Source organism: Corvus cornix, chromosome 3, assembly GCF_000738735.6.
Source record: "Corvus cornix cornix isolate S_Up_H32 chromosome 3, ASM73873v5, whole genome shotgun sequence".
Classification (NCBI taxonomy): Eukaryota; Metazoa; Chordata; class Aves; order Passeriformes; family Corvidae; genus Corvus; species Corvus cornix.
In genome coordinates this window covers 5,910,633-5,938,335 of record NC_047056.1, presented here as the reverse complement: position 1 = coordinate 5,938,335, position 27,703 = coordinate 5,910,633, and the positions used below count along the sequence as shown (strand labels likewise).

The window sequence follows — 27,703 nt, the reverse complement described above, 5'->3', positions numbered from 1 at the left end:
GTCTCCCATGTGTTTGAAAATGTTGTGAGACAAAACAGCTGTCAGGGAGGCAGGAACATAAAACCTTCCAGGTACTGTGGAAAGAGAAAAGACAAACCTTTAACCAGAGTGGCAGAGTGACAGGGAGCTCTATCATGCTCAGACTCCCAAGGATAAGTCCCTTTATTTGCCACCTCTCCATGATGCCCTCGACTATTCTTATTCCAGTCCTTCTCATTTGCTCTATTTTCCACTACCCTGCTGGAAATTAAGGCATTTTGATGACAGCTAACTCCAGAGTGGGACGGGAAGAGTCTCAAGTGATGAACTGTGGGAGTCAATACGAATCTTGTCCAAAAAGCAGAGTTTTCAACACCATAACTCCCAAATCAGTGCGGAGTCTGATTCTTCCAGATGCTGTTGGCTCTAACACCCAGTCCTGTCACATCTCTCACTGCATGATCAGTGACAGAAAAGTCCTCAATGTACATCTGCATGCCAGTGGCACTGCTGTGACATGCAGAATGGTCAAGAGGCTTTTTACATTCTTGTGTAAAGGATGAACACAGAAAAAGCAATTTTTATCTCCTTTAGGGCCTTGTCTTTATCTGTACCACCAAGGATGCCAGCCACTCTCTCTGGCCTGTGCTTTATCTAAAAACATATTCTGATACAAAAAGGTTCCTTCCGCCAGGGAGTCGGCAGTGCCAAGGGACCAGATAAAACCAGGCCACTGTGCACATCCCTAACTCCCTGGAGAAAGGTTTTCCCTTGCAGATCAGCAGCATCACTCCCATGCACTCAACTTTGGGGCCCAAACTCACTGGCAACTCCAGCAAGTTACCTGAACATATCCCTAACCTAAAGTTTTTTGTTCCTTGATTTAGGCACATTTATATTTTGGGCTGAATCTGGATTTTAGCAATCTTAATGTCTCTAAAAGTTTATTCAGGCCAAATGAAGCAACTCCCTTTATATACCACATGCAGGAATAAGTAAAGTCAAGGCCCAGAATATTAGATCAGCCATGGAATTATGGCAGGCAAAGGCAAGAAGTCACTGTACACTCAAATTTAAGTCTGCTAATCGCAGGTCTCTTCTTTTTAGTCATTTCCTTAGCTAAATGACACCCCTGTGTACTTCAGTCTTGCACCCTCAGGATAATTTGTGATTGAGAATGTATTGAACACATACTCTCATATGCAATTGACAATGAAAACAATCTGCTTGAGAAGTTCAGGCATTTTGATGCTGTCACAACAAGAAAATGGAACTTGGTCTGAGCAATTCCTCAACAAAATTGGCTCAAAGAAGCACCTTTGCAGTGAGCTGTGAGGAAAACCCTACTCAAAACTTGGAGCTCTCTTAAAAGCACCCGTTGCTCATTAGAGATAGGGCTCAGCCCAGGTTTCAGCGCAGCCTCTTCGACAAGAATAGCCGAGATTGCTGCTTATCAAATGAAAGTGTCATCTTGTCTGTGACAGACGTGCCAGCACTGCTCAGTGTCACAGTCTTTGCACCTACTGGAAGCTACTCCACCTTGATAAGCTGGACCCCTACCCAGATCTAAAACTGTAGTCTCAGCTCTTCCCTGTTTTTAGAAAGCAGGGATTTGAGATCAAATCACTGGTGCAGAGGAATCCCACCCCTGGGGGGGATAAGTGAAGGGCAAAGCAGTTGGGTTCACAGGTTAATGTGGAGGCATCTGATCCTTGAAGGGTTAACAGAAAAACAGCCAGAGAGCAGGTTCTATGTGCATATGAAAGAAACTGAAGGAGAAACAGCACTATTTTCTGGAATGGAGTAAAGTCTCAATTTTAAGCTGTGACAGAAAGCAATAATGTTATGGATTCACTTAATTACAGCTGGATAAAACTTAAAGGCTCTACAATAGACATGTTTTTTGGTTCTACAGCTTTAACTCTTTCAGGGAGTTTACTGGTTCTCACTGCAATAATTTCTGAGTACCCCAGAACCTTTTTTTTTTTTTTAAATTGTTCTCAGAGTATCCTCTGAAATAGATTTAGTGCCTCACTTTCATTCTGGGGAGCTAACATACAGAAAAAGTAAGGTAGGAATTTCAAAGTGACAAAATGCACATGCACAATAAACACAGCACAGCTTTGAAATTTTAGTTCTCTTAAGCAACACACTCCAGGGAAAGGGGATAGTAAGGGCTTGTGGCAACAAACTGGATTTGGGGCTCTGGTTACTAGAGCATCTTCTGCTCCAAAATCTTTTGTCACATTTGGAAAGCTTGCCTGAACACACAGCTTTAAGAAATTGCCTGACTGGGAAGAACTGAAGCTTACATGGAAGCAGGAATGCACTGCGTTGGGTGAACTGTGCTCTTTCTCCTAACCTCTGCCACTTGCTCAACTTTCTCATCAGTGGTAGTTTTCTCCCCTGCTCCATTTGTGAAATAGTCTAACCCTGGGTGTGGCTTCCCCACAAAACGCTTCCTAATTAGCTTCTAAACATTAAATGATTATGGAAGCGCAATTCCTATTCCACTCAGGTGATGAAAAGCTTTACAGGAGTTCAGTCTCACTTTGTAATTAGAGAAATTAGCTTTCCAAGTTTAGATCACTCAACTGTGCAAATGGGTTCATCTGCTGGAATGTGTTGCTCCGAAATGTGTGTCAGCCAAGCAGCACAGCGCGGTCCCTATCTCTGCTCCGCGACACTCGCCCAAGTGGGGAGGTCACTTCCAGAACAGCGAGAGGAAAATAAAGTGTTGTGGGTGTATTATAGGAAAGGCCTTATCTAAAAGCTCACTCATCCGTGATTGACTGTGGCGATATGTCCTTCTCCTTGCAACAGGGAAGCTTAACTCCTAGATAAAGGATTATCCAAGTGGATGAAATTTCACTCTTCCACTCAGATTGTCCAGACTTATATCTAAAACTGCAGGAAATTTATTTTATTGGCTAATTTCGAGGAGCAAAACTACTTTTATAAAAATCTGGAGGAACAAAGGGCTCCTTTTGCCTCTTCATTTGCTGTGAAAAGAGGTCACTGAGCTGTATGAATGCTTTATGATTACAGATTCCACATGTCAACAGATTCTTTTCTGGTAGTACCTTTAAGTGGTTTATTGAAGGCTGATGCAGGATCGGTCCCCTATGATTACGCAACTTTCTTGGTCTGCATTATAGTAGTAAACAAAAGTTTAGTCACCGTCTTGAAAATGAGATGCATCAGGTCCCCGAAAGAAGAATTTTTCCAGGGGCGCCATTCCAAGCTTACCTTCAGGTATCACAAATCTAAGGAAATCCTGTGGGATTGTTCACAGCCATGGCTCAATGAGTCACCGAGCTTTAAAAGGAAATTACAACTTTCCTCACACAAAGAATTGACTTCACGACACCTGACCCTCGTAAGCCAGGCACTCCCTCTAAAGGCTGTGATCCTCGTCCCACCGAGGTCCTGGGCAACCTCCCAGCGGCCTCAATGAACAGCTCTATATTAGGGAACTGATTCAGGCCCAAAGCGAAGCACTGCCTGTAATGCTGGACTTTGGCACACTCGATGTCTGTAACGGCTTCTAATGTGGATGTGATCTAATTATGGCGGAATAGGAAGATTAGCAGGAAGTAACTTTACGCAATGTAAAAAGCCCAGTGCCAGACGCCGAAAAGTTCTTCACCAGCCACAGAGGAAGACACGTCGGCTCCACACCTCAGGAGACGTGCAGGCAGAGCCTTGCAGCAGGGATTTTATGTGTACCAGTCTCGGGCTACTCAAAGCAACTGCAGTTCAGGCCCCCGCGCACACACAGCAATTTGCACGTTGCTGCATCCGCAGTGAAAGCAGCATCTTGAAAAGATGATCAGGCTGCAGGCAATGCGCTCAGCTGGCTTTCAGTGCTGCTGTGCACTGCTTCAAGATCTGGCCTTGACAGCCCAGTGAAAAAAGGCAAGAGACAGGACTTCAAGGGTGAAATTGTGGACTAAATAAGTTAAAGGAGATTTTACTGCTGTCTTCTATGAGATCAAAATTTCTTTCAGGGCTGCAAGGGTTTGCACTGCACTTCTGCACATGACTCATGCTCTGCCTTGCTTTACCTATCACTAATACTCTCCATCTCAAGACACTGGGAGATTAATTCATTAATGCTTGCAAAGCATTTTAAGTTGTTGGGCAAGTAATTCTGTTTGAGGGCAGCTACACTGCTGAGTCACAAGCACTGTGGGAAACAGAACTCTGGATTTCCTAAGCAATGGAGTCAAACAGGTGGAGTAACCTTCTACAGAAAGGCCAACTCCAGACCTGCCCTAAAGGTACGGAGCATAGCAGCAAGCAGCAGGGTATTTAAAGGCCCAGAGGAGCAGATGTGCAGCACTTGGGAATGAGTAACGCTTAACCAGGCTGTGGAAGCTGACCAACACCCACTGGAAAAAAAAGAAGAGAGGCACTGCTATCACCAAACTGCAGCCACGTTGTGGGTTAAACACCATGAAGGTTTACCAGCCTTTGAAAAGTTAATGACTCCAATAAGGTACAACCAATGCTGCTGGAACCTGGGGCTGAGCAAGGCTGGAAGGAGTATTTGGCAACTGCGCACCTCACAGGCATGCAAAAGTGTGCAGTCCAAGTCATGAACTCACAAATGGGAACTGATCTGCAGGAGTCTAGTGGAAGTCTGAGCACAGTTCCAAGGTGAGGGGCACAAACATCACCAGCTTTCCAGCCTGGGGAACTCCAGAACGGGACAGACCTCACCACAGCCAAGAACAGGCATATGTTTTGCTTTTGCCATAGGAAATGAAAACAAAGGATATAAAATTAGGTCAGAAATCTTGTTTTCCTCTGTACCACTGACTCTGGTGTATAAAATAGACATTCACACATCTACTCTGTTAGATCAGGGTGGAATAGATCAGGACATAAGAATAGCCGTTCTGGGTCAGACCAAACGTCATGTAGGCCAAGTTCCTGTCGCCAGCGCCTCAGGAAGAAAGGGACAGTGATGCAGCGAGTTCCCAGCACAGTTACCCAACTTCTAGACCCACAGCCCAGGGACTTCCCAAACCAGACACAAAGTTAGGGGTGGGGTGGTTTTGGTTTTCTTTTTTTGTTCAATACGCTTTGATGTGTGGGTCTTCCTCTGGGAACCAGTCTGAACTCTTTTTGCTACAGTGCAAACTTTTGGGCTTCTCAGTAGCCTGTGACAGGGAGTCTCTTAAGTAATCACCTGTCTGTGTGGCTCTGGAGCTTGCTCCTGAAAGGATGTGCGGCAGAACAACCCCAGCACCCACTTGAAAGCTGGGAGGAGCCTCTCCAGCCGGGGGACGGGGTCCCTGATGGTCTCAGCACTCCGCCAGGATTGTGATACCGGGACTGATCAGCTGAGGGATCTTTCCTCCCACTTGAAGCGCGGGAGGCCCTCGGCGGCACGACCTCGTGTTGAGGAAGGCACAAGGAATCACACGGTGGCGACTGCCACCTCCGCTTCCCTGAGGAGAGCCGCTGGCCGGGGCTCCCTCAGAGTCCCGGGCCGGCCGTGCCTCTCGTCCCCTCAGGGCGCGCCGACCCGCTCCCGGCAGCACTCCCACTCCGTCCCGCCTCTGGTACTGAGGAGCGGGAAGGGCGGGCGGCCGTAGCCGGCCAGTGGCAGGGGAAAGGTTTCACACCGCAAAAAGTGTCCCCCAAAAGGCTTCGTTCTTCCTTCCACCAGCGGCGAGAAGGAACAGGCTGCGGCTCCCGGGCAGGCAGGACTCGCGCGTCCCCTCAGCGAGCGGCGGCGCGGGAAAAACTCTCAGCCGGGAGCGCCGCTGAGAGAGCGCGGGAGCCTCCGAGGGAGCACCGGGGGCCGCCTCAGCGCGGCTCCTCCTGCTCCAGGTAGCGCTGGAAGCACCTGCGGAGCGGCGCTTCCCGAGGGACGGACCCTCGGGGCGGCCGGGGCGCGCCACCTCCCTCAGGCAGAGGAGCCGCCAACCCGCAGCTCACTTCATCCCTGCCGCCGCCGCCGCCTCCTCCTGCCGGTACCTGCCTTCCCCTGCCCGTGCCATTCCCCTCCTCTGCTCCCTCCTCCTGCTGTCCCCCTCATGCATATGGATGAGCGCATGCGCCTGCCGCCCTGGGCTAGATGAAGCGGAGCGGCGGCGGCGCTGCTCCCAGACGGGCGGGCGGCTGCGGGGCGGTGCGTGTGCTGCATGTGCGTGCGTGTGTGAGTGAGTGAGTGAGTGTGTGTGCGCGTGTGTGTGTCTCGGGGGGGCGAGGGGCTCCGCCGCAAGAAATAAAAGGATTGGGATAATAATCGCCATAATAAAACAAAAAAAAAAGGAGAGAGAGAAAAGAAAAGGGAAAGAAAAGAGGGGAGGCGAGAGAATAAGGCGGATAAAAGGAGGCCGGGCTGCTTTGCATTGAAGAGCGGGGCGCTATTGAAAGCGCTTGAAAAGCGGCGTTGTCCGGCGCGGGTGCGCCGCGGTATATTAGAGCGGGGCGGCGGCGGCGGCAGCAGCGGCGGCGGCGGCGGCGGCACCTCCTCCTCCTCCTCCTCCTTCACCACCATCACCACCACCTCCTCCTCCTCCTTCTTCTCCTCCTCCCTCCTGGCCCTCCCCGTCCCGTCCCGACCCGGAGCGAGCGGCAGCGGCGGCGGCGGCCCTGCAGGCGGGCGGGCGGGCGGGCAGCGCGGCGGCGGCGGCGGCATGCGTGCGCCCCGGCGGGCAGCCGCGGCGGCGTGCTCCATCCTCACCCTGCTCCTGGCGCTGCGGGCCGAGGTACGTACCTGGGCACGGCACGGGGGACGCGGCGGCTCCGGCCGCCCGGAGCGCGCTGCGGGCGTTTTGGCGCTTTTCTGTAGTGCTTGCGGGAGATGGGTTTGGAAGATCCCGGACGGGCACTTCTGCACAGCCTCTCCAGCCGGAGCGGAGCTGCTGCCCTTAACTTCTCGGAGATGGCAAACGCGGGAGTGCTCTTTGCAGCAAGGCTTAATTACTGCAAGCCGCTTTTATCTTGCCCCCACCGCCCCCCGAAATTACTTTTTTTCCCCCCCTTTTTTTTTTTTTTTAATAAACTTAGTTGCAGCACTGCTGGAGTGATTAATGAGCGGGGTCTGAGTCTCAGCTGGGCAGCTCCAGCCTTCGCCGGCGCAGCTGCACCCCGGAGGAGGCAGACGGGTGATTGGGTGCCTTTCCCGGCAGTGCATTATTAGCTGCATCGTTTTGCTGGCTTTGCCTCTCGCGTGTGCACTCTTGGTTTGGTTTAGTTTTATTTCCTAACCATTTGGAAGCCTTCCTCACGCTGTTTTTTCGGAGCTGGCACTTAAGGTTCTTTTTTGGCATTAATGGCGTTATTTAGTTGGGCTGATTTATGAGCTCTTCTCATGGATGTCTGATAGGGAAAAGCTTGGAGTGGTTGGCTTTGTTTTAATATTATGCATGTGCTTCTTGAAAGCACACTTAAAATGACTTTTTCCTGTCTTCAGAGTTGTTGTAGATTGTGTTTGGGGAAAAAAGTTAGGTAACTGTCTGTCTCTTGTTTTTTTTTTTTTTTTCCCCCTTCTTGTTTGTTTTGGTTTTTTTCCCTTCGGTTCTTTTTTGGGATTAACAGGTGACTTTAGCGTCGGGACAGTTCGAGTTGGAGATCTTATCCATGCAAAATGTGAATGGTGAACTGCAAAATGGAAATTGCTGCGATGGCACCCGAAACCCAGGAGATAAAAAATGCACCAAAGACGAGTGTGACACCTATTTTAAAGTTTGCCTGAAGGAGTATCAATCGCGGGTCACTGCTGGCGGTCCTTGCAGCTTCGGATCCAAATCCACTCCTGTCATCGGTGGAAATACCTTCAATTTAAAATACAGCCGGAATAATGAAAAGAACCGGATCGTTATCCCTTTCAGCTTTGCCTGGCCGGTGAGTTGCTTGAGCTGCTCTGGCTCTGTTGGATGTTGCTTGAGATGTCCTTAGTGAGCTGAACTCTAACTTCTTGTGCCAGGGGAAGAGGGATCAGGATTTGGGAGGGAGCAGGCATCTTGGCAAGAGCGTCGGGAATCCGCAGCACAGAAATGAGTAAAATGTAGTGGTGTTTTTGTTTTTGTTCCCTGGGGCTCACAATGCACAGCCTGTTAAATTTGAAAGTCAGATGTGCAGTGAGGGGGATCTAAATGGGTCAGGGAAGCAAACCCAGTATCTCTGCACTTTACAGCATGAATAAGTCTCTTGAGACTTAGAAGGTCAGAAGTTCATTTTTTTTTTCTTTTTTTTCTTAACCAGTGAAGTCTTGGGCTTATGCCAAAAGAGCAGTGGGTTAGGGGCTGTAGAGGGATCCCGTGTGAAAAGTGTGTGTCATAGCTGGCCTCCTTCCCTGGAGCGTGTTTGGGAAGGCTTCCTGCTTCTCCCAAGGGGAAATCTCACTGCACTGCTTGGGGTGGATGGGAGCTGCTGTTGCTGTTCTTGGTGAAGTAGTTGCCAGCTTCCCTGGGAAGTTGGCTGTGTTTGGGGGTGCTTGTGGGCTCAAGAAGCTAAAGACTGGGAAAAGTCTGGCTTTAGCTTTTGGTGCACTTCCCTCACTCCTCCCCACAGCACACCTTTTCCTGGCTACCTGCCTCTGTGGTCCAGAGATTCTGGCTTCCCTCTAGTTGTGTGCAAAACTCGGTGGCTCAAGGAGGTGGGGCTTTTTGCCAGGAACTTTTCCAGTGTTGTCCACTCTAGTAAATACTGGTCAGCCCTGTAGAGCGGAGAGATGGAGGATGGGTGATCCCTTCTTTCATCAGTGATCCTGCTTTGTTGGCCGTGGAAAAAACACTCAGACATCACTGCTGCTTGTTTCTTCTGGGCTGCTTGGGAGGGTTGACGCTTTGGCAGCTCTGCAGGGGAACCCTCAGCTCCCTGCACAGAAAGTGAGGACCATCTTTCCATAATCGCTATCATGCAGGACAGACCCACAGAGACAGGCTCTAGGGCCACAGGATCTGTGGAGATGGAAGAGTGCCGTGGCCTCGGATGGCAGGAGGTGCATGGTTTTTGTGCCCGGCAGTGCTGTGTGCAGGCGAGCTGAAGCGGGGGGTGACTGATCTGGGGGACTCCTGTCTGGCTTTTAAGGTGCGTCTCTGGGATGCTGTGGTATGAGCGCTGAAAGCTCCCAAATTTCTTCTCCTAAAACTTTTATTTTGAGATCACCTAGGAAACACAACTGTTCCCCCCCACACCCCTTCTCCAAAGGCGCTGAGCAGACAATTTCCTACCAACTGCCTTGGGGTATGTTGATGCTCAGCAGTTTTGTAAATCCAGTCAGGCTAACCTAGATGCCTAAGGTCATTTTTGGGAGGGGAGGAGGGCCCTGAATGTGCATGCAGGGGAGGGGTGAATCTTGTTTCCTATCCTCTGCCACTGTCGCTGCTGGTGAGGTGGAAGCATATCTAGACCCTCCAAAGCTTGGCCCTTCCTAGTCAGATAAGGGCCGGTTACTGGGACAGCCTGGACTTTTTCTGAGGGGAGGAAAGCCTGCCCCAAAACCATTCCTTTCCTTCTCTAGTGTAGACACCCACTTTGTAGTCCTGCCGCCAAGTGCTGCAGGCAGCCATGTGTTCTTGAAATGTCCTGTGCTGCCTCCTACCTGCCTCCTCCGTCATTTGGGACTTCTGGAATATCGAGGGCTGAAGAGGCACAAGGGAGAAATTAAGTCTCCATTTTTAAGGAGATAGTATTACAAAGTACAATAGCAGAGTTAACAAAAGTATTCTCTGTTGGAAGTACAAGTCTGTCCTTTCTTTCTTTCTCTTTTCTTTCTTTCTTTTTTTTTTTTCCCTAACATGAAATGAGATAAATCTGTTATCAAATATGCCATCAAAGGGATAAAGGGCTTTGTAAAAATCTGAGGTATTTGAAGCTCTGCCAATGGCTGTAGTGCTTGTGTTGCAGATTTTGACTTTTGTCAGAGAAGTCAGGTACATCAAGGATTTTTTTAAACTAGCTCCCAGTAATTTGAGTGCCTTGAATCTATATGTGTGCATATAAAAATGGTGTGAGAACTAAACGTGTTTCTTCTAACAGCCTCTCTCTTCATAGGGTTGGGAAGGGAAATCTGTGTGTAGAGGGTGGTTTGGGGGGGGGTGGGGACCCTGGGAGAAGTCTCTTAAGCTTGCCTGCATCTTAGTAAAAGAAATGCTTCTATTGTCCTGCTGAATCTCATTCAGTACTGGAATCCTTGAGCAGCAGCAGCAAAACTCCAGTGCAGCCTTTGAAATGGGTAAAACTCGACAACTTGAGACACTCAGTTCATAAGCCTGGAATTTTGGAGTAATCTCTTGCATTTTCCCAGGCAAAAATGCACTTTTTGAGACTCTGATGATAGTCTGTGTGCAATTATCAAGCCTGCCTCCCAGCTTTAGCTTCCACAGGACACAGCTTTTATGCTAGCTATTGTGACTTCAAAATGGCATTTGAACAAAAGAATATCTAATGTGGCAAAGCTCTTATTCGTACTAAAATTGTGTACACAAATCATTTCAGGCATTTTCAAAGCTCTGTGGATAAAGTCGTAAACTTAATTTAGTCAGCTCAAATCTGATGCTGAAATTTCAGAACTTGAAAAACTCTTTAGGTGGATGAATACTGTTGACTTCAGTAAGAGCTTGCAATTAGCATTGCATTTACTCGTGGCTAATCATGAGAGATACCTTTGAATACATTCAGCTGAAAATTACAGTAGAGGTAATAAGAGCTAGACTAAAATGTTAATCATATTGCACTTGAAAATTCATGCCCTTCTCTGAATTGTGCTTTGCTCTCTGAGGGAGGCTTTTCTTGGATGTTCCAGCTTGAGTCAGTAACATTAAGAAGTCTTGTTGCCTTGACTACTTAAAAAAAAATAATTGAAAAGCAAAAGCCTCTTCCCATGTCAAGCTGCCCCCTTATGCCATTTGTGAAAAATAGTTGGATTGCATTAGAGGCCTTTATTCATCATGCAGGAGAGGAAGGAGAGAGAATGAGGTGCTTGAAAAGTATTGTTAGAGGTAGCTTGCAGTTGTAACGTAGATTTGAAGTGTCAGAGTCTTATTAATAACTCATGTGGTTTGCTCTTGTCAGTTTTGATACGTACCCCTGTGAGTAATGGGTGTGGAGACGGTGGGTCATAAATTAATTTAAGTGATGGGAGGTTTGAGTAAGTTGCTAGGAAACGGGGCAGCAGACCAGCATAAAGGAACTGGAGTGGATCAGAAAGCTGCCCCTGCAGTAGCTGGTAATTCTTCAGTAAATCGAAACAGTAGTGATGATGATTAAAAAAAATAAAATGCACCTAGGCTTGCTTCTTACATTCATTTTGAGACTTCATTGACTTTCTTGACAGGCAAGCTTAGCTTTATGAAGCCATATAAAAAAGTATGGAACAAAAGCATTTCCATGTTCCACTTGTCAAAGTCTGTCTGAACAAGTTTTGTTTCAAGGCAGACACATGCTCTTCTCTCACATGAATCAAATCTCTGGCCTTTCTTAAAGAACCCCAAGTGTGATGTGTGCTCTACCTTAAGGGAGCTGAGCATCAATTAACTAAGCAAAACTTAACACTAAACTTTGCTTTTATGTAAAGAAAAATCTTTTGGGGGTTTGGCGAGACTGAGTAAGAAGGTCAAACTTGGCAATTCCTTTGGTATGCATAGCTCCAATTTCAAACAGCTTGTTTATCCCGATATTATGCCCCTTGTAATTATTTAATATTGGGGCCAATTGCACCAACACCCCAGGAAACTACTGAGGTGGAAATAAACCCTCCAGCATCTCAATGCGTTTAACATAAAATACAATTAAAAAGAGTTTTGAACATCTTATTTCAACCTTAAAATAGAAATAGTCAACCTTAAAAAATAGTCAGCCTTGCCCCTGTTTAACAACAAATCTTAGTGCTGCTGATTCCTGAAGATGTAAAATATGTTTTCTAGGTAGGCATTGTTTTCTGTGGCTAGAGAGGGATAGTAAAAGAGCTTTAGTGTTTTTTAAGCTTTGTGAACTTTTTCTCTCTCTCAACACAAAAGGCTTCCAAAATACTAATCTGCAGCTGATATTAAAGTAACAGCCTTTTGAATCTGAGGAAAAAAAAAAACCACTTCATTCATCTGCTTTTTTTCTCTTAAGCCCAGTATGTCACAGTCATAAGACTAAAATTTATCTTTTGATTTTGTTTCTTCTCTCCCTCCAGTTAGCTTCTTGAAAACTTGTAGAAGCAAATGCTAGATATTGTTCAAGATTTTCTTGAACAATGCATGATAAGTCATCTTGGAGGATGGGCAGATCAGAAGAAATCTTTATAATAACAAAATGCATATTAATCAAATCCATACTCTGTCATTTATTGTTGAATTAATAATATAAGAATAAATCTTCACTCAAAGTGCAATGTTTGGCCTAGGATTACTATTCAAACGGAGCTGGAGGTATTAAGTGACGTCTGAAGCATAATTAGCATCACAAGGCTGTTTTTTTTCCCAGGGCTGGAGAGAAGTGATGCAGCCATTCAGAGATTTTGAATTTCTTACATGTTTAAATTAGAGTTTTTTATGTTCTAGCCAGTTCAGAACTTCATCTTCCTGGTAAATCCATTTGACTATATTAACACGTCTAAAAATAAATCCTCATCTTGCCTGCTCCCAGAATTTTTGTTCTTGTTATAATAAAAGCCTACTCCAGTTTAGCTTCAGTGGCAGCTGGATTGGGCCTGGCACTGAAGCTTATTCCTAAACTTTCTCAGACTACACACATCCAGTACTGTCAGCTTGTTTATGCAGCTGGAAGTCAGCATGGCTGAAAATGAGTTACATAAAATTGGTGCTTTATGCTTAAAGTTGTAGTTCAGTCAAGGAAACATCGCTCCACTGTGGGCTGGAGGCTGGAGTAGAAGTCAGCTGGTTCTAAAGCTGGTGAACTCGGGTCTAAACTGTTTATTCCAACTTCAGTCCTAATGGAGTTGTGATGCCCTGCAAAGCAAAAGCCTTAAGCTACAATTCTTAAAAGTACTTCTCTGTAGATAAGGAGAAGTATCTCTCTAGATAACACAAATGACAGGATTGGTTTTGAAAACTAAACTAAGCTTGCCTTTGAATTTCTCTTGATGAACAGAAGTTTTGTATGGTAATTGACTCAGTTCTAATAATTTAACTGGTAATCCCTGTGTCTTAACACAGGGAAAGATGTCAAAACTAGAAGCTGTTGCATTTGTTTCTTGTTAGTCTTTGGAGCTCATGGCTCTGTGGTCACTATTCTGCAGCATAAATTACACTCATTATTCTTGTAGTGTTCAGAAGAAACTGCAAAAAGTGGATAGAAGTGGTTAAAGTGGTTTGTAAATAGTCAAACATCCAGAGTCCTTTACCAGCTCAACCCAGTTCTTAGGCACTTAGGTAAATAAGTAGAAAGGCTTCTTGTTCAGGCTTGCTCCATGTGAACCTGACTGTTTTGCTTGGCTGGCTACTAGGTATTCTGTCTATTAACCTTGCCACCCTTTTGTAACTGGTGCATTTAATTATCAGTGGGATGCTTTAAACAGGTAGGGGGACTGATAAGGGCAGGTAATCTGCTTGTTGGGGAAGGTTGAAAGCAACCATTGACATTTTGGCCTATCTGCTGCTCTTTGACAAGTGGGGCTCCGTGAGAAAGTAACTCTGTAACTAGATAAGCTGCTGATTAAAATACTGCTGTTGTGTGAAGCACCCTGGTAGCTGAGATCACTTAAAATCGTTAGTTTAAAAAGAGAGAGAAAAAAAAGGGGGGGGGGAAGAAGCTGCTATACTTTTTAAATATATATTTTTTTTTTTAAAGGAGGGGAGGAGGGAAGACCCCAAGTCTCCCCCCTGTGCCCAGTACATTGTCTCGTTAATGCATGCTAGTTTTATGATTGGAATACATTGTAGTCCGGCCACCCAGACAGAGGCATTGACTGCTAATATTAACCAAGAACAATAGTGTGGCCATACTGACTGCAGTGAGGATTACAGAACATAATGGGGCCTATCCAAAAATAATGCTAATACAGGACAAGCAACAGGAAGCAGCAGTAGACTCAGCATTGCTCGGCTCCCAGACAAACCATGGACTTACTTCACACAATGGCAACTTCAGCACATTATGTATTCACAGGATACTCATTATTCCAGCAGGCTTGCCAGATCAGAGATCAGCCTGGTTTACTGGATGCTTAAGCGTATGCATGGTTTGGATAGCGGTACTTTTGTGTCCTTCATCATTTGGCAGGAGGGTGGCCGTTGTAGTGCAATGAAAGTCTTGACTTCGGCTGCTGCCTTCCCTGTGCCAAGGCAAAATGGGGGGCAAGTCTCTCCTGGAAGCTGCTAATATGGTTAAATTTGTTTTCATGTCTCCTTTCTGTGGCAGTGCAGAGTTTACTGGCACTAACAGCAGCGAAGGAGCTACTCAGAATGAAGCCTAAAGGAGCAGCGTGCTGTGTTTTCATGTGGGCATGTTCTGATGAGGCTCTTGGCTGGGTTGCCTGCTTGGGATTCAGCTGAGCTCTTGGCCATGGGCTTTGAGGTGTGAGATTGCCATGGCTTGGGCTGTGTTTATATACATGGGGTGGAGGGAGTAGCAGCTTTGTAGGGTGTTGCCTTGTCCTTACATAGGCTGTCCCAAAGAGGAGCTTCCTGATGATGTTCCATCTCAAAAAAGGTTAAGAGGGTTAGGTGGTTTTCCTCCTTTTCCGGAGTACGTTCACATGTCCTCTGGGTGAGGAACCAGTGCCTTTAACTCCTTTGAAGGCTATTTAGTTGTCAAAGCTGACTGACCACAGCACGATGTTGTGAGGCACCTGTATGGTGTCATCGTGGAGTGGCAGGGTACCCCAGTGACAGTCCTGGTGATGTTCAGAGGAAGTGGGTTTGTGACTAGCATTAACCCTGCTCAGAGATATCCTCCTCCTGGCCCTTGGGCATGCTGAAACATGCCTCAGTTTGCCTCTTCCATGTCTCACCCCCTTCCCAGCTGTTGCTGGACCCCTTGGTAGTGAGCTGTGGCCTGCTGTGCCAGTGTCCTCACCACCCTCCCTGGATGCAGACAGGGTGTGAGCACTGTTCTCAAACTGGTCTTCACAGCTGTGCAGAGCGTGAGGAGAAGGTTGCTGGGCTCAACCTGCTCTCCTTGTTTGGCAGAGGAGGAGCGGGCGCAGCACTCTGAATGCAAAACTTCCCACTGCATTTGTCTAGTCATGGTTTCACATGCTCAGCAAAGCTCTTGCATGCTTTAACCACAAGGATAGGAGGGAAAGGAGTTTGACAAGTTGCAAGCCCTTTGAAAACGGAGGGAGTGCTTTCGCTAAGGAGCCGGATGTTTTAATCTTGCTCTGGCCCACTGACTTGCAGAGTGCCTTTAGAAGCCAAAGTACAAAAGCACCTCTTTTGGGTGGATGTCTGGATGAAGGGAGGGAAGAAGGTAATCAAGCAGAGAGCTTTAAACACCTGTTTACCCGCAGCTGCCAGGATTCATTTAAATAACCAGAAAGCAGGTTGCATTGCCTGTTCAGACCCTTAAAAGGGACAGTTTCTGATGGGTTTTGGGTCTTCACAGTCACTTGAGCTGTATTATAAATGGATCAAGACACGGTGTCTTGTTATTGAGGGAAACAGCTCTTGCACTCTGGTGCTGGCTTTGTTTTTTGGAATGTGGACTTGACTATTTCTATCCTGTCCTAGCTTAACTCAAAGAAGTTTTGCTTAAATTTGGCCGTGCTGCCTTTCAGTCCTCTGGGCTGTTCTGCAAAGGGTAAGGACTTGCTGTTCCTTTCAAGCTGCCTTTCCTCTCAAGCCAGAATCCCTGCCTTCTGGTCAAGCTCAGGTTTACAGTGGCTAATTGGGTGTGACTCTGGAAAGTTCACTGCTGCCTTGTTGCCTAGGACATTGCTTTGATGGAATAAGGTGCATGATGTGGAATTCTTGTGTCTGGATATATATATTTATTCAAAGACGGGCAGAGGTCATCTATGGGCATGGGAAAACTTAAACCTCCACACTGCAAGCAGTCATTCCTGAGATATCTGAATCCTTGATCTATAGAGTGGGGATGATACGCACTTCTAAAAAATCTCAACAGTGCAGCTTTGCACAGAGCTGCTTTTTGGGGGGGGCTGAGGGAATTGGCTAGAGGTATGTGATAGTTGGATTGTTGAGGGGGGCTTGCTACTGGTGTGAGGCTCTGGGTGTCTGTGTGGCTTTTGTTTAAAAGTGTCCCATCTTGAACACAAAGTCTTGGGTTTTTTTGGTTTTTTTCCCCATGCTGAGAGAGACAGAGCCAAGCGTTCAAATGGCATTCTTTGTATCATGCCTTTTCAGGACAGGGATTCTTCATTTAAAATACTCAGACGAGATGAGAGGGGGCACTTAGAAACAAGGGACTTGCCAGGGTAGGTCTGTTCCCCCTGCATTTTTTTTTCCATCCAGTTATGCAGAAGCATCTCCTCTCTTCTAAGCAAACTCTGGTGTGGTAGTGTAAAGTGGTCACACAAGTATCTAGCAACAGTAGCACTCATAGCTAGGATTCAGCCTTTCCTTTCCTTAAGGGCTAGGTGTGTTGGTAAACAGTCCTGAGAACCAGCAGGGAACTGTTGCTATGAGTTTAGACAAAATATCTTCCAAAACAATTATGCAAGGCCGAAAGGAAAACATCCTTAACTTTATTGGAAGTAGTGTCAGTTGCCATAATTCATTCTCTATATCATAATATTTTTTTTCAAGCTTGCAGTAACATGTTGAGCTTGTGCTGCTTAATGTTGGTAATTAAACCAGTGAGGAGGCACCCAAGATAGTGCAATCTGCATCTGTAATGTGGCTCAGGAGTTCTATTCTGGTTTTGTTTGTTTGTTTTGATTCTTTTTTTTTTTTTACCACTGACTTGTGCAAAGACTTCTTGAATCTGTTTTAAGCAGTATTAGATGTCTGAGTTGCACTTTGGTTTATTTTATTTTCAGAGTTTCTTTCAAGTTGTCACACTTGGTCTAGAATAGAAACCAATAACATAAAACTTTTCATGAAATATTAACCAAAAATGGTTTGGGCCAATAGAGTCTCTGCATAGAAGTTTGGGTGCATGTCTTGGCTTGCCCAGCTTTGCTTACTTTTGGAAGCATTTTCCCACAGTTATCAGTGAACAGAATGGAATCCTGGTCTGCTTTGAATATGAAACATATTTAGGCTATACAGCAAGCCGGTGTCCATCACAAACTGGGTTTTCATTCAGAGGCTCATGCTGTGTCCAGTCGTGAGAAAGCAGTCTGCTCCAATTCTTGTTCTCCTCTTTTTTTTTTTTTTTTTTTTCCCCTCCTTTTCTGTTTCCTCTCCTCTTCAGGAATCTGAGGTCTGCCTTACCCCCTTGCACCTTGTAGCAGCTCACTCTCGGAACTGCATTTTGGTTTCTGTTACAGAGAGGGTGTGAAGCGCTGAGACCACAAATGAGCAGCCTGTGACTGAGCATGGACATAATTTAGGAGAAATAAACCTTGCAGTGCACAGCTGCTATGGCAAAGCATCAAAACTCTTCACAGAGTTTTTATTTGTACTATATTTGTTCTACTCTCCAGAAAGATGTTACATTTGTTGCCTTATCTGTAGTTATTATTATATATCTTACTTTGCAAGTCATATTTTTTGCTTATTTTTCCTCAGCCTTTTTTTTTTTTCCCTTCTGGAGAGAAGGTGTTTTGTTTTGGTTTTTAATCATTGTGTAAGTTTGGATATGGCTGGCTAAATGGCAATTTTGAAAGATACAGCCTGGATAATACTATCTAAGGGTAGAGCTGGAGGAGGAGATGTTTTAATGGGTCTTGTTCTCAAGTTAGGGTTGAAGATAAAGGTGGCTTAGATGTAATAGCTGGCATCTTTCCAACCCATGGAGTCACTTCAGTCAGTTTATGCTTATGATTATTATTGCTGGAGTGCTACAGAGCTCATTGGCAGCTTCGAGCATCTGTAAAAGTGACACGGGGTGGATAGCGCGGCTTCCCTTTCCCTGCTCTTCCAAAGAGGCTGATCTTAGCCTTTGTTTTACAATGCTTCTCTCTCACCCCACCCCCTTCCCATATCCATCAGTTCTTCCCTCCGTTACCTGATACTTGTGGGAGCTGCGATGGCCCTCATGCAGACAAAGCTTTCAAAGGGGGTGCTGAAAAGCAAAGTCCCTGGAGATTGCGCTGTCAAGGCAGGGCACAGTAATCTTAGCAACACTTCTTGCTTTCAGGATGGCTGGGGGAAGGGACATCAAGACTATTTTTCTGTAACTAAAATTCTTTTGAAGCAGTTTTTGAGAGCGGGGGTTTGGTTTTGGGTTTTTTGATGCTGCTGTGCTATCCCGGTGCTTTCTGTCTTCCATGTGCAGTTGTTCCACACGTGCTTTATTTCGGCTGCAGTGCAGTGTCAAAGGCTGTACTTCCTGGTTAAGTACATAAGATGCTTTAATGATGACAAAGATGAGCTATCCAAGGTGAAAGGTCTTCTAAGTCAGACTGGATAAGGTAGCTTACGGGGTTTCAAGAAGATCATGTTTGTCTCAACCATAATCTTTTACCTATTTCTGTTTTCAAGTATTCTGCTTTGGGGCAGAGACCAGAATTTTTCTTTCTAATTAAAATCGTTTTCAGGTTTTTTTTTCCTTAGACATGTGTGGCTTTGAAACTAACTCCTGTTTCTCTTTTGCAGAGATCCTACACACTGCTTGTTGAGGCGTGGGATTACAATGATAACTCCACGAGTAAGTATTCCTTCTGCTGGCTTATTTACTTCTGACACCTCTGTGTCCTGGGTGTTGAAAGGCCTCTGGGAACCTCACCAGCTTGCTGTGAGTTAGAGCACGAGGAGAGAGAAAAGCTCTCCCCCAAACAATTTGAAGCAATTCCTCCAGGCTCTGCAGCAGCCTGTCTCACTCACATTGCCTGCAGAGGATGAGTAGCTTGCTCATCTAGGCACCAACAGTTTGATGCCTAAAAATAGATGCTGTTAATTCCTTCTCTCTCCTTTGGGAGAGTAAAAGCCAAGGGATTTCTTCAGGTGTCTTTGTTTGGTTTTTTGGTCTTGTTTTGTTCTTTTTAATTAGGAGCAATATTCAGAAGCCTAAGTCTTGTCCACCTGAAACCTCTCTACAAACTACTTCTCAAAACAGAATGTACTGCTTTAAAAAAAGAAAAAAACCTTAAAATCTGCATAAAACTTGATATCAATATCTGTCTAATGACTGTAGGTGAGAAATAGGAGTGACTGGAAGCTCTTGGGAGTTGGATGTCGGGGCGTTTATATGCAGGGGCTGAAAAAATATTTACCAGACACCACCTGGTAGAGCTGGCTGGAAATCGAGGGTGGGGATCTTTCTCCTGGCATGTTTTTGGTTTCAGAAACATTCTGCTAAGCTTTTCCTGTGGCTAGAGGAAGCTGTACAGGGTCTCCTGGCACATGAACTGTTCTGCTTTTTGCCTACTGTTACTGAAGGAGGTGGGCAAAATTAGCTCTATTTCAACCTAGGGCTTTAACAGTGTGTGTGGTAAAAGCCACAGGAGAGAGTGTGAATCTGAACTCATAAAGCTTTTGTTGACACAACAGGCCTTTTCCTTCAGCTAGGAAGCAGCAGCACTGTGGTCCATCTTACAGAAATCTTACAGCAGCTCCTTGCAGTCTGCTTTGGAATGCCAAGGCGGCAGCCATGCAGGAATGAAATGGGCTTCATGCCTCACGAGAGAAAGGCCTTGTAGAAGTGTGCACAGTGCTGTGCTTTTATGTTTTAATTGGTGAAGAGTGCACGGCTTGGGAACTTCTCTGCACAGATCTGCTCCTTATATTTTTTAAAATATACATGAGATATCCTATTAATTCTTCATTCCAGAAAAGCAGCTGTCCCTTGAGGTGAATCATGTAGCCTGTCAGGGGTAGCCACAACCAACCTCATTCGGCATTGTTGCAGTACCTGTGATTTCAGGCCCTATTCCAGCACAGTCATGGAGCAGTGGCAGGGGGATTTCTTGGATATAGAGTGTTCTATGGAGGAGAAGAAAGTAGATGCTGCAGCAGCAGTGTTGTATTAAAAATGGAAGATGCCTGAATTCAAAATGAAGGTCTTGTTTTATAGTAGGATCTGAGAGTTTTTTCAGACTGAGTCTCTGCCACTTCTTCTATTATTAGAGCTCATCTTTTTTCATGAAACAACTGCATTTCCAAAGCTACACAATGAACCCTTTCTTTGCTTTCATGTTCTGGAAGTATAATTGTCTTCAGACAAAATTGCCTCATTTCTCAGCAGTGCATTTGACCAAGTGCAGACATGTTCTTGCATATGTTCCTGATCTGCATTCCTGCTCCAGCTTTGCTGTCACTTATCCATCTGTAGGTCACTTCAGTCACTGCAGTGCACAAAACTTTTCCTTTGTATGCTGCGTGGCTTGACTTAGTCAGCTTTCCCAGAGATGAAGAGTAAGGCTTGAAGAACTAGTTAAGAAAACAATTAGAACTACACAATTGTTGTCATATAATGTGAAGAGTGGGGGGTTTTTGATGTCCAGGATTTTCTTTTGCCCTAATTGCCACTGAATTGTGAGGACCCTGTGAGAGCTCTCCACAATAAAAGTGGGTTTAGTAGGCCTTGTGTGACTTTTCAATAGCTTTGAAAGCATCCTCTGATCAATGCAGTTGTTAGAAGATCCTGGAGTGGATGCTTCCTTCCCCCCTCTACATTCCGCTCCTCCTACGTTCCCTTTACCACATACTCTCTCTTGTCTCACTTCCAAGAGTGGCTTGCAGTTAAGTTCTGGCCCTGTTGAAGTTGATGAGAATCGTGCTTTGTTGGAGCCAAGATTCAACTCAAATGGTTTTCTTACTCTGGTTCTTGTCTGGTTGCCATCTTGCTACTGTTGCTTCATACATAAAGCTAATGGGCTGACATTGCATCTCAAACTATGTCAAAGAGCAATTGTAAATTACTGGTATCAGTTGCATGTGAATTCTAGGCAGGCATAAAAGACTTCAGCACAATGTAAACCAAGCCATAGCTGGAAGTTGTCTGAAACAAAGACTTTCAAAAATAACTGTGCTGTCCTTGGCCACCCAAACTGCTCAGAGAAGTCTGGACTTTTTCTGTTGTTGTTTTTGCTTCCTGATGCTGCATAGTTATAATTTCCAGACATTGGAGCACTGAAAGGCAAAGGTGGGCAGTCAAAATAGCTCATTTCCATGTGTCTAAAACCTTTGATACAGTTGCCCACTGAATAAAAAGAGAGATTCATAGCTTTGAAGTGTAGCCACAAGAAGTGAATGAAACCAACAGTTTCTGACAGCGAAGTGCGAGCGGAAGCTTGAGATGTACAGAAAGCCTCTCTCTTCCACTTCATCAATTTCTAATGGGTTAATGCTTCCTCTAACCTTTCTATCAAAGCATGGGGTTCTGAGTCAGATGAAGGCAGGGGAGTTCAGAAGATCCCTTTGTCTCAAGCTTGGCCGACTGCTGCTTTTTTATTTGCTTAACCATTCTGCTGTGTTGGGATTGCTTCCTATAAAACTGAAACTGTGGTTGGTGCGGGCTAAGAAGGGCAGAGTTGTTGCAATGCCTCCCCTGGAGTCTGGGTCAGCACCCTTGTGTAAGTGCACACTGACAGGTGGGAATAAGCAAGGGTGGAGGAGTTTTTGTACAAGAAGGAACATGCCAGCGCTTCATTGTGAAAACTCTGGGTGATGGCTAATGGAAAGGAAGCCTAAACCTGTGAGACCACGCTTGCATTTAGGTGGATGGGGGTAGCTTTATAACGTGTATCCAATGGAAGACATTTTATCCATGATCCAGAGTGAAATTGCAGCTGGATTTCATCTGAGCCCCTGAAAGAAATGAAATGCAGTGGATTTAAAAGGGTGTTTCTGTTTGAGTTCAGCCTGTGGTTAAGCTCTCCAAAGAGCTGATGGCTTGAGTGAGAGGTCATAGACAAACAGCAAGGACAAGCTTCCTAATGAGCTGGCACATAGGAGAAATGATAGAGCAGAGGCAAAAGGAAGGCTCACTTTTCCAAGGCAGCTCCCTTTCTGGTGCCAAGCTCCGAAATAGCTGTCAGTGGTATGTTCCCAATGGGGAGCAGGAAAAGGCTGGAAAAGCAAGAATGAGTGTGGGGGTGGAGGTGGGGGGCTGGTTTGCAATACTAAATTGAGTGTCATTCTCCTTTTCTTCTGCCACTTACAGGAGAGGATAAAAGTTGTTTTACTCACGAGGAGCAGGATGTCTTTATGCACACTCGGTGTTTGGGGAAGTGCCTTTGCTTTCCAGCTGTGCTGTGGATGGAGTGTAATCTTGGCAAGTGCAGCAGAGCCATCTCCAGCACGCATGAGTGGAACTATAATTGCCAGACTAGCCCCATTCAAGACCAGCAGATATGCATCTGCTTAAGTACCTCTTAGAATTAGTCAATAACCTTGCTGATGAGATCTAAGAGCCTTACACCTGCACAGCACAGAACATGGTATTGCTCTGGATGTACCAGTATGGAAAGGTCCTTAGGCATCCACATTACCTGTGAATGGGATTTAAATTAATAAAGGCCTGCATGCATTTGAAAGTCTGACACATAGTTGTGGGGTTGGGGGCTTAGTGCCAATGAATAATAAAAACTGATTGAAATGGAAAATATTATAGAACCAGAAATACCAGAAGGTGAATAAGAAATTGTTCCCCTTAATTTCACACTGTAAACATGTAATGAATGCTGTAGTCTCAAGTCACAAATACCCCCAAAAATGGGCAAATGCTCACAATGTCTGAGTATTGACACTCTTATGTGGTTGTGCAGTAAGAGCTTTGACTTCATTCCAAACTGCAGACAAGCAGGCAGGACCTAGTGGTGGATCCATAATGGGTATCCGAGGCTTGAGAAGCCTGCTGGGAAATTTCTTTTTTGAAAGCTGCAAATCAAAGGTCCTTAGCAATACATTTAAAAGCATTTTAGATTAAAAATTGCCCATGTGTCATCTTAAGGCTTTAGTAGCGACTTCATTAGTCTTCAACTCTGCCTCATGTATAATCCCAGAAGGTTCTTTTGTAGTTGTTGGAAGAACAAGCAGCACATCAGTACGTTTTAATTCTTAGCACTCAGAGGTGCCAATACTTCACACGCTGCTAACACACCATTGGCAAACTGCCTTCCTACCTAAAATTCTCCTGCTGCTGGATTATGCTCCCGTGTGCTCACTGTTGGTTTTGAACTCTGTCTGCAAGGATATTTTGGCTGTTTTACGATAAACTTTCACTCAGCAGTCAAGTGCTGGGTAGCAGCAGGTCGTAAGGCAGTGTCAGATCGTTTGAGTCACAAGACCTGGACTACAAAGTGAAATACCACAGATATATACAATGTTCCAAGCAAATGTGAAATATTATTTCAAGCCATAATTTAGACAGTTGTATGGCTCTGGAAGCCAGAAGACTTTACTTTTGCTAGAGCTAAATGTCAAGTGCAAACCTAAACTTTGAAATGCTCTGTAGAGAGGAAGGGGATCTATAGCACATATATGCAGTAGTTTGGGTCTTCTGCTTTGAGCTCCGGTAGTTTTGACTTTGTATTCTCAGCTGCCGTCTGAAGACAGAGCTTCCATGGTATTTCTCAGCCAAAATCTGGTGAGATTGCTGATGTCATCTGAATGCTGGAGTTGATCGTTTTCAATTTAGTGTTTGCACATAAGGAAAAGGCTGCAAACCTTTTGCAGTGTCTTGTGTTCAGTTTGTAGACATGGCTTTATTAGGCTGTTGTAGTATGTTGTTTTTGTAAATGCTCCAGTTGAAAACAAGACTAGTGCCATTAATGGAGAAGCAGGGGAAAACACATTTTGTATCAGTCTGTTGGAGCTGGAAGTAAAAGCAGCTGAATTTTCTTTAGTCATGAACTGTATGAATTCTTAGTGGATACCCTTACACTGCAAAAGGGATAAGTGATTGGCAGTAACTGAACAGTCCCTTTTGATTTCAAGCTTTGTTCTGTTTGATAATGCTGCATGCGTGTTTCAGTTAATGGTTTGTAGCTCCAGGGCAGCCTTATCTGACTGTCTAAAACAGAAAATTAATAAAACCAGCTGGCTGCCTCAGATAGTCTTGCCTGTGAAGCTGGAGAGCTGTGATGTGGCAGTCAATGATGAGACCTAAATGAACTTTTAACTCTGACATCTCTTGTGCCTTGCAGACCCCGATCGCATTATTGAGAAGGCTTCCCACTCCGGCATGATCAATCCCAGCCGCCAGTGGCAGACTCTGAAACACAGTGCAGGAGTTGCCCACTTTGAGTACCAAATCCGTGTGACCTGTGCAGAACATTACTACGGCTTTGGCTGCAACAAGTTCTGTCGACCGAGAGATGACTTCTTCACTCACCACACCTGTGACCAGAACGGCAACAAGACCTGCTTGGAAGGCTGGATGGGACCAGAGTGCAACAAAGGTTTGTGACCGATGCTCAACCTGCAAGGGACCAGTGGGATTGGGAGGGATTTGTAGGCATCGTATCCAGATTGCATTCAGTGGTCAGATTGTGTAGATAGGGGGGCTGAGGACTGATGGGACAGTGACCAGCTCTTTACACAGGGAGCTGGGGGCAGGAGAAGAGTGGTTTCTGCCTTGTGTTAAAGTCTTGGAGAGGTCTGCCGAGTGCTGGGCACTTAGCAGATGTTTTCTTGCTCTGATTATCCGCATCTTTGCCCTTGGGAAGAAAACCCAGCCCACTAACTTCAATGGGAGTTCTGCTGCTGACTTCAAAAAGGATTTCCCCTTTGGTGCAGAACTTCAAGACAAGCAGGAAGGAGAGACTTGTTTTAAAGCTGACCTGGCAAGTGTAAAGCTTTGGTGTTTGAAAAGTCCCAGGCTTGTTTGTTCTACCCGAGATCATGTTCAACATGTTTATTAGGGAATGGTTACTACCTAGGTAATTGGGGAAGGAGAAAGCAGGACCTAGAACAGAATATCGGCCTGTCTTAATGACTGAGTTTACCTGCAATTTGAATTGTTGCTCATCTTGATATCCTATCTGTTCAGAGATACAGCCAGAACTAAATCCAGAGTAGTTACAAGTTGGTTTGAATTAGGTGTAGAGCCAGGGAGAGTGGCCCAGATCACCTGCAAAAGACAGAGAAAGGAAATCTGTAGACTTCGAGGCAAGATGGTTTCTCCCACATAAAAACAGCTCTTTGAACAGCACTAGGGACAATTCCTCTGCAAAGCCAGAGGAATAGATCTCCTATAGAAAAGAAAAGCTGATAGATTTTCTATCTTAGGGAGTCACCTACCTTGGTTTTCCTTCTGGTAGACTTGATGCGAGACACTTGTTAAAACCGAGGATTTGGCAGGATTACAATGCTGGTTGGAGATTAAAACATTCTCACGAGTGCGAAGGTGCTGGAAGCGGGCAGCATGCTGATACTCTTCTTTTTTGTTGTTTCAACAGCTATTTGTCGTCAGGGATGTAGCCCCAAGCATGGTTCTTGCACAATTCCAGGAGACTGCAGGTAAATGCTTCCTATCCCTCCTTGCTTTCCCCCCAGCCCTCCCCAGCTAATTAAACGAGTGATGCTAAACACAGTAGGACTGGGGTGGGAGGGCGTTTTGGAAGTTGTGGTTTTGACCAAGACACATTTTTCATGCTGACTTGCCCAGAATAAGAGGGGAGCAGGCTTTTAATGCACTGATAATTTTAAGAAGCTTTTGGTTTGTGAAATGGTGGCACTGAGGGAGAGGGGGGTATGGGATAAATCGTATGAATGCTGCCTAATGAGCACTAACTAATTGTTTCTGTATAAATAGTGCAAATGTTTGGTGGGTGTGTTTTTTCCAACAGCCTGATTAATAGGCTTTTTCAATTCCAAGCTTGAAGTACAGTGTGGCTTTTCTCTCTTCTTCTCCCTTTCACTGTTTCCCCCTTCTTCCCTCCCACCCCCTGGTTTCTTCCATCAGTAGGCAAAAGTCAAGCATTCTTTAGAATGGGATTAGTTAAATCTCTGGGTTCCTTTCCCATTGTGAGCCTGGCTCCAAGTGCTGAGAGGTTAATGGCTGGGATGAAATCTTGTCAGTGGGCTCTGATGAATGCCAAATTTTGTTGCTGTGCTTTGAAGTCCCTTCTGTCCTGGCAAGGAGACAATGGAAAGCAGATTTTATCCATAACCCAACAATTAAATATTTGGAATGCCTTAAAATATGCAGCATATATTTACAGCACAGGGAAGTTTTGTCCCTTACTCTTAGAGGGGCAGTAGATATTAAGTGTGGATATTCTTTATCAACAGACAGGTTCTAAGTTGCTGCATGTAACCCTTTATCATTTCTGTTTACAACTGAGAGCTTCTGAGGTTACAAAATGTTGATATTGATCCTGTGTGGGAAGGGTTAAAAGTGGAGTTTGGGTATTCCTGAATAAGACTCAGAAGTCTGAAGGAATAGAAAGTAATTTTTCCGCCCGATGAGCGTGTTGGTGGATTCTCTGTTGCTGGGAACCTTTGCCTGAAGTGGACTGCTTGATGAGCTAGAGTTCCAACAGGAACTGAATCTGGAGTGTCTGACAGACTGTTCTATAAGAATTCAGCCTAAATAGCCATAGTGGCTCACTCATTTCCTCTACTTCTGTAATTCATGCTTCAAAACAAAAAAAAATTACCAAGGAACCTTCTGAAAGTGAGGTGGGAAATAACCTCTCATCCTCACAGAACCATGGCAAAGTGAAAGTCCAGCCACAGGATGGACTGCTGTCCTGTGATTTTAATGTTCAGCAGCACTGATATAAGCTGGTTAACCCCCAGAACACCAAATCTAAATCTTGTTTTAATTAAAAAAAAGCCTAACAAGCAGTAGGAAGTATCGGGGGGCCAGATGCTGAAAGGAGCATATCAGTCAGGACTACCAGTGATTTGTGCTTCTGTCATCAGAATAAACATGCCTTGTAGGGGTTGCTGTCTCCTAGTCAGAACAACAGGCTTTGTTTCCAGATTTTTTTCTTCCCTTTCTCTTTCTAAGTCTCTTGCCTCCCACTCACTGCCCAGACATGCACTAGTGCTCTTATTTACTTAAGGTGCAACTTTCCCACACTTGATTTGCATAGTCTTGAAACAATGCTGTCCTTCTGGTGCTTTCAGATAACTTCTGCTTGCCAAGTTAGACCACTATCTTTAAAGTGAACACAGAAACAAGATTTTATTTTCTTTTAAGTTTTGATGAGTCATATAGCCTGTATGCTACAAATGCAACAGGGTTTAAAAATAACATCCGAGCAGAAACTGCTCTGCGTTCTGGTACAACAGACAACTTGCAAATGTTCTTAAAATATCCTTTTCCCTTTCGCTGCCAGTCATTTTCTTCAATGCAGGCCAGCCAACTAAACCATTTTTACTCATGAATCACTATACAAGGAAAGTTAACTTTAAATTTCTCATGAGAAACTGCTGCGTACATATTATTAAACATGAGTTATTGCTGTGAATCTTTTTCTGGAACTGATATCTCACTCTTTTTTTCCTAAATGCCCATAGCCTTATCCAATTTTGTGTGTTATGTTTTGAAGCTGATGTTTGAAGTAGTACCTTTGGCTCTAAAGCTCATTAATTTTTTTTCCATGTGGTGTGGGGGTTTTTAAATTATTTTGCTTTCTTCACACTTGTTCTAAAGAAAACAAAACCCACCACCACTTTGATTTGACAGAAAGGAGTAAAATCCTTAATTTGGATACCTGCTTTTGCAGGTGAGGTCCCTTAGTTGGGCTTGTGTGCAAGCTCACAGGCAAGTTGCTTTAAATGCAATA

The 27,703-nt window shown here is 45.0% G+C and overlaps 1 protein-coding gene and 1 long non-coding RNA gene across 2 annotated transcripts in view; one reads left to right on the top strand and one right to left on the bottom strand.

The window, feature by feature from the left end:
• The first annotated feature begins 6,613 nt into the window (after positions 1-6,613).
• Positions 6,614-27,703, top strand: part of JAG1 (jagged canonical Notch ligand 1) — a 35,208-nt gene continuing 14,118 nt past the window's right edge. Inside the window, exons 1-5 of the mRNA XM_039569041.1 lie at positions 6,614-6,707; positions 7,540-7,845; positions 18,618-18,669; positions 24,110-24,364; positions 25,364-25,424. Coding sequence (XP_039424975.1) covers positions 6,636-6,707; positions 7,540-7,845; positions 18,618-18,669; positions 24,110-24,364; positions 25,364-25,424 — 746 coding nt within the window. The 5' untranslated portion in view covers positions 6,614-6,635. The remainder of the gene's footprint in view (positions 6,708-7,539; positions 7,846-18,617; positions 18,670-24,109; positions 24,365-25,363; positions 25,425-27,703) is intronic.
• Positions 21,704-25,372, bottom strand: LOC109145102. Its single transcript, XR_002046305.3, has 3 exons — positions 25,206-25,372; positions 24,911-25,035; positions 21,704-21,770 (listed from the first exon to the last, which is right to left on the bottom strand). It is a non-coding gene; the product is annotated as an uncharacterized LOC109145102 (long non-coding RNA).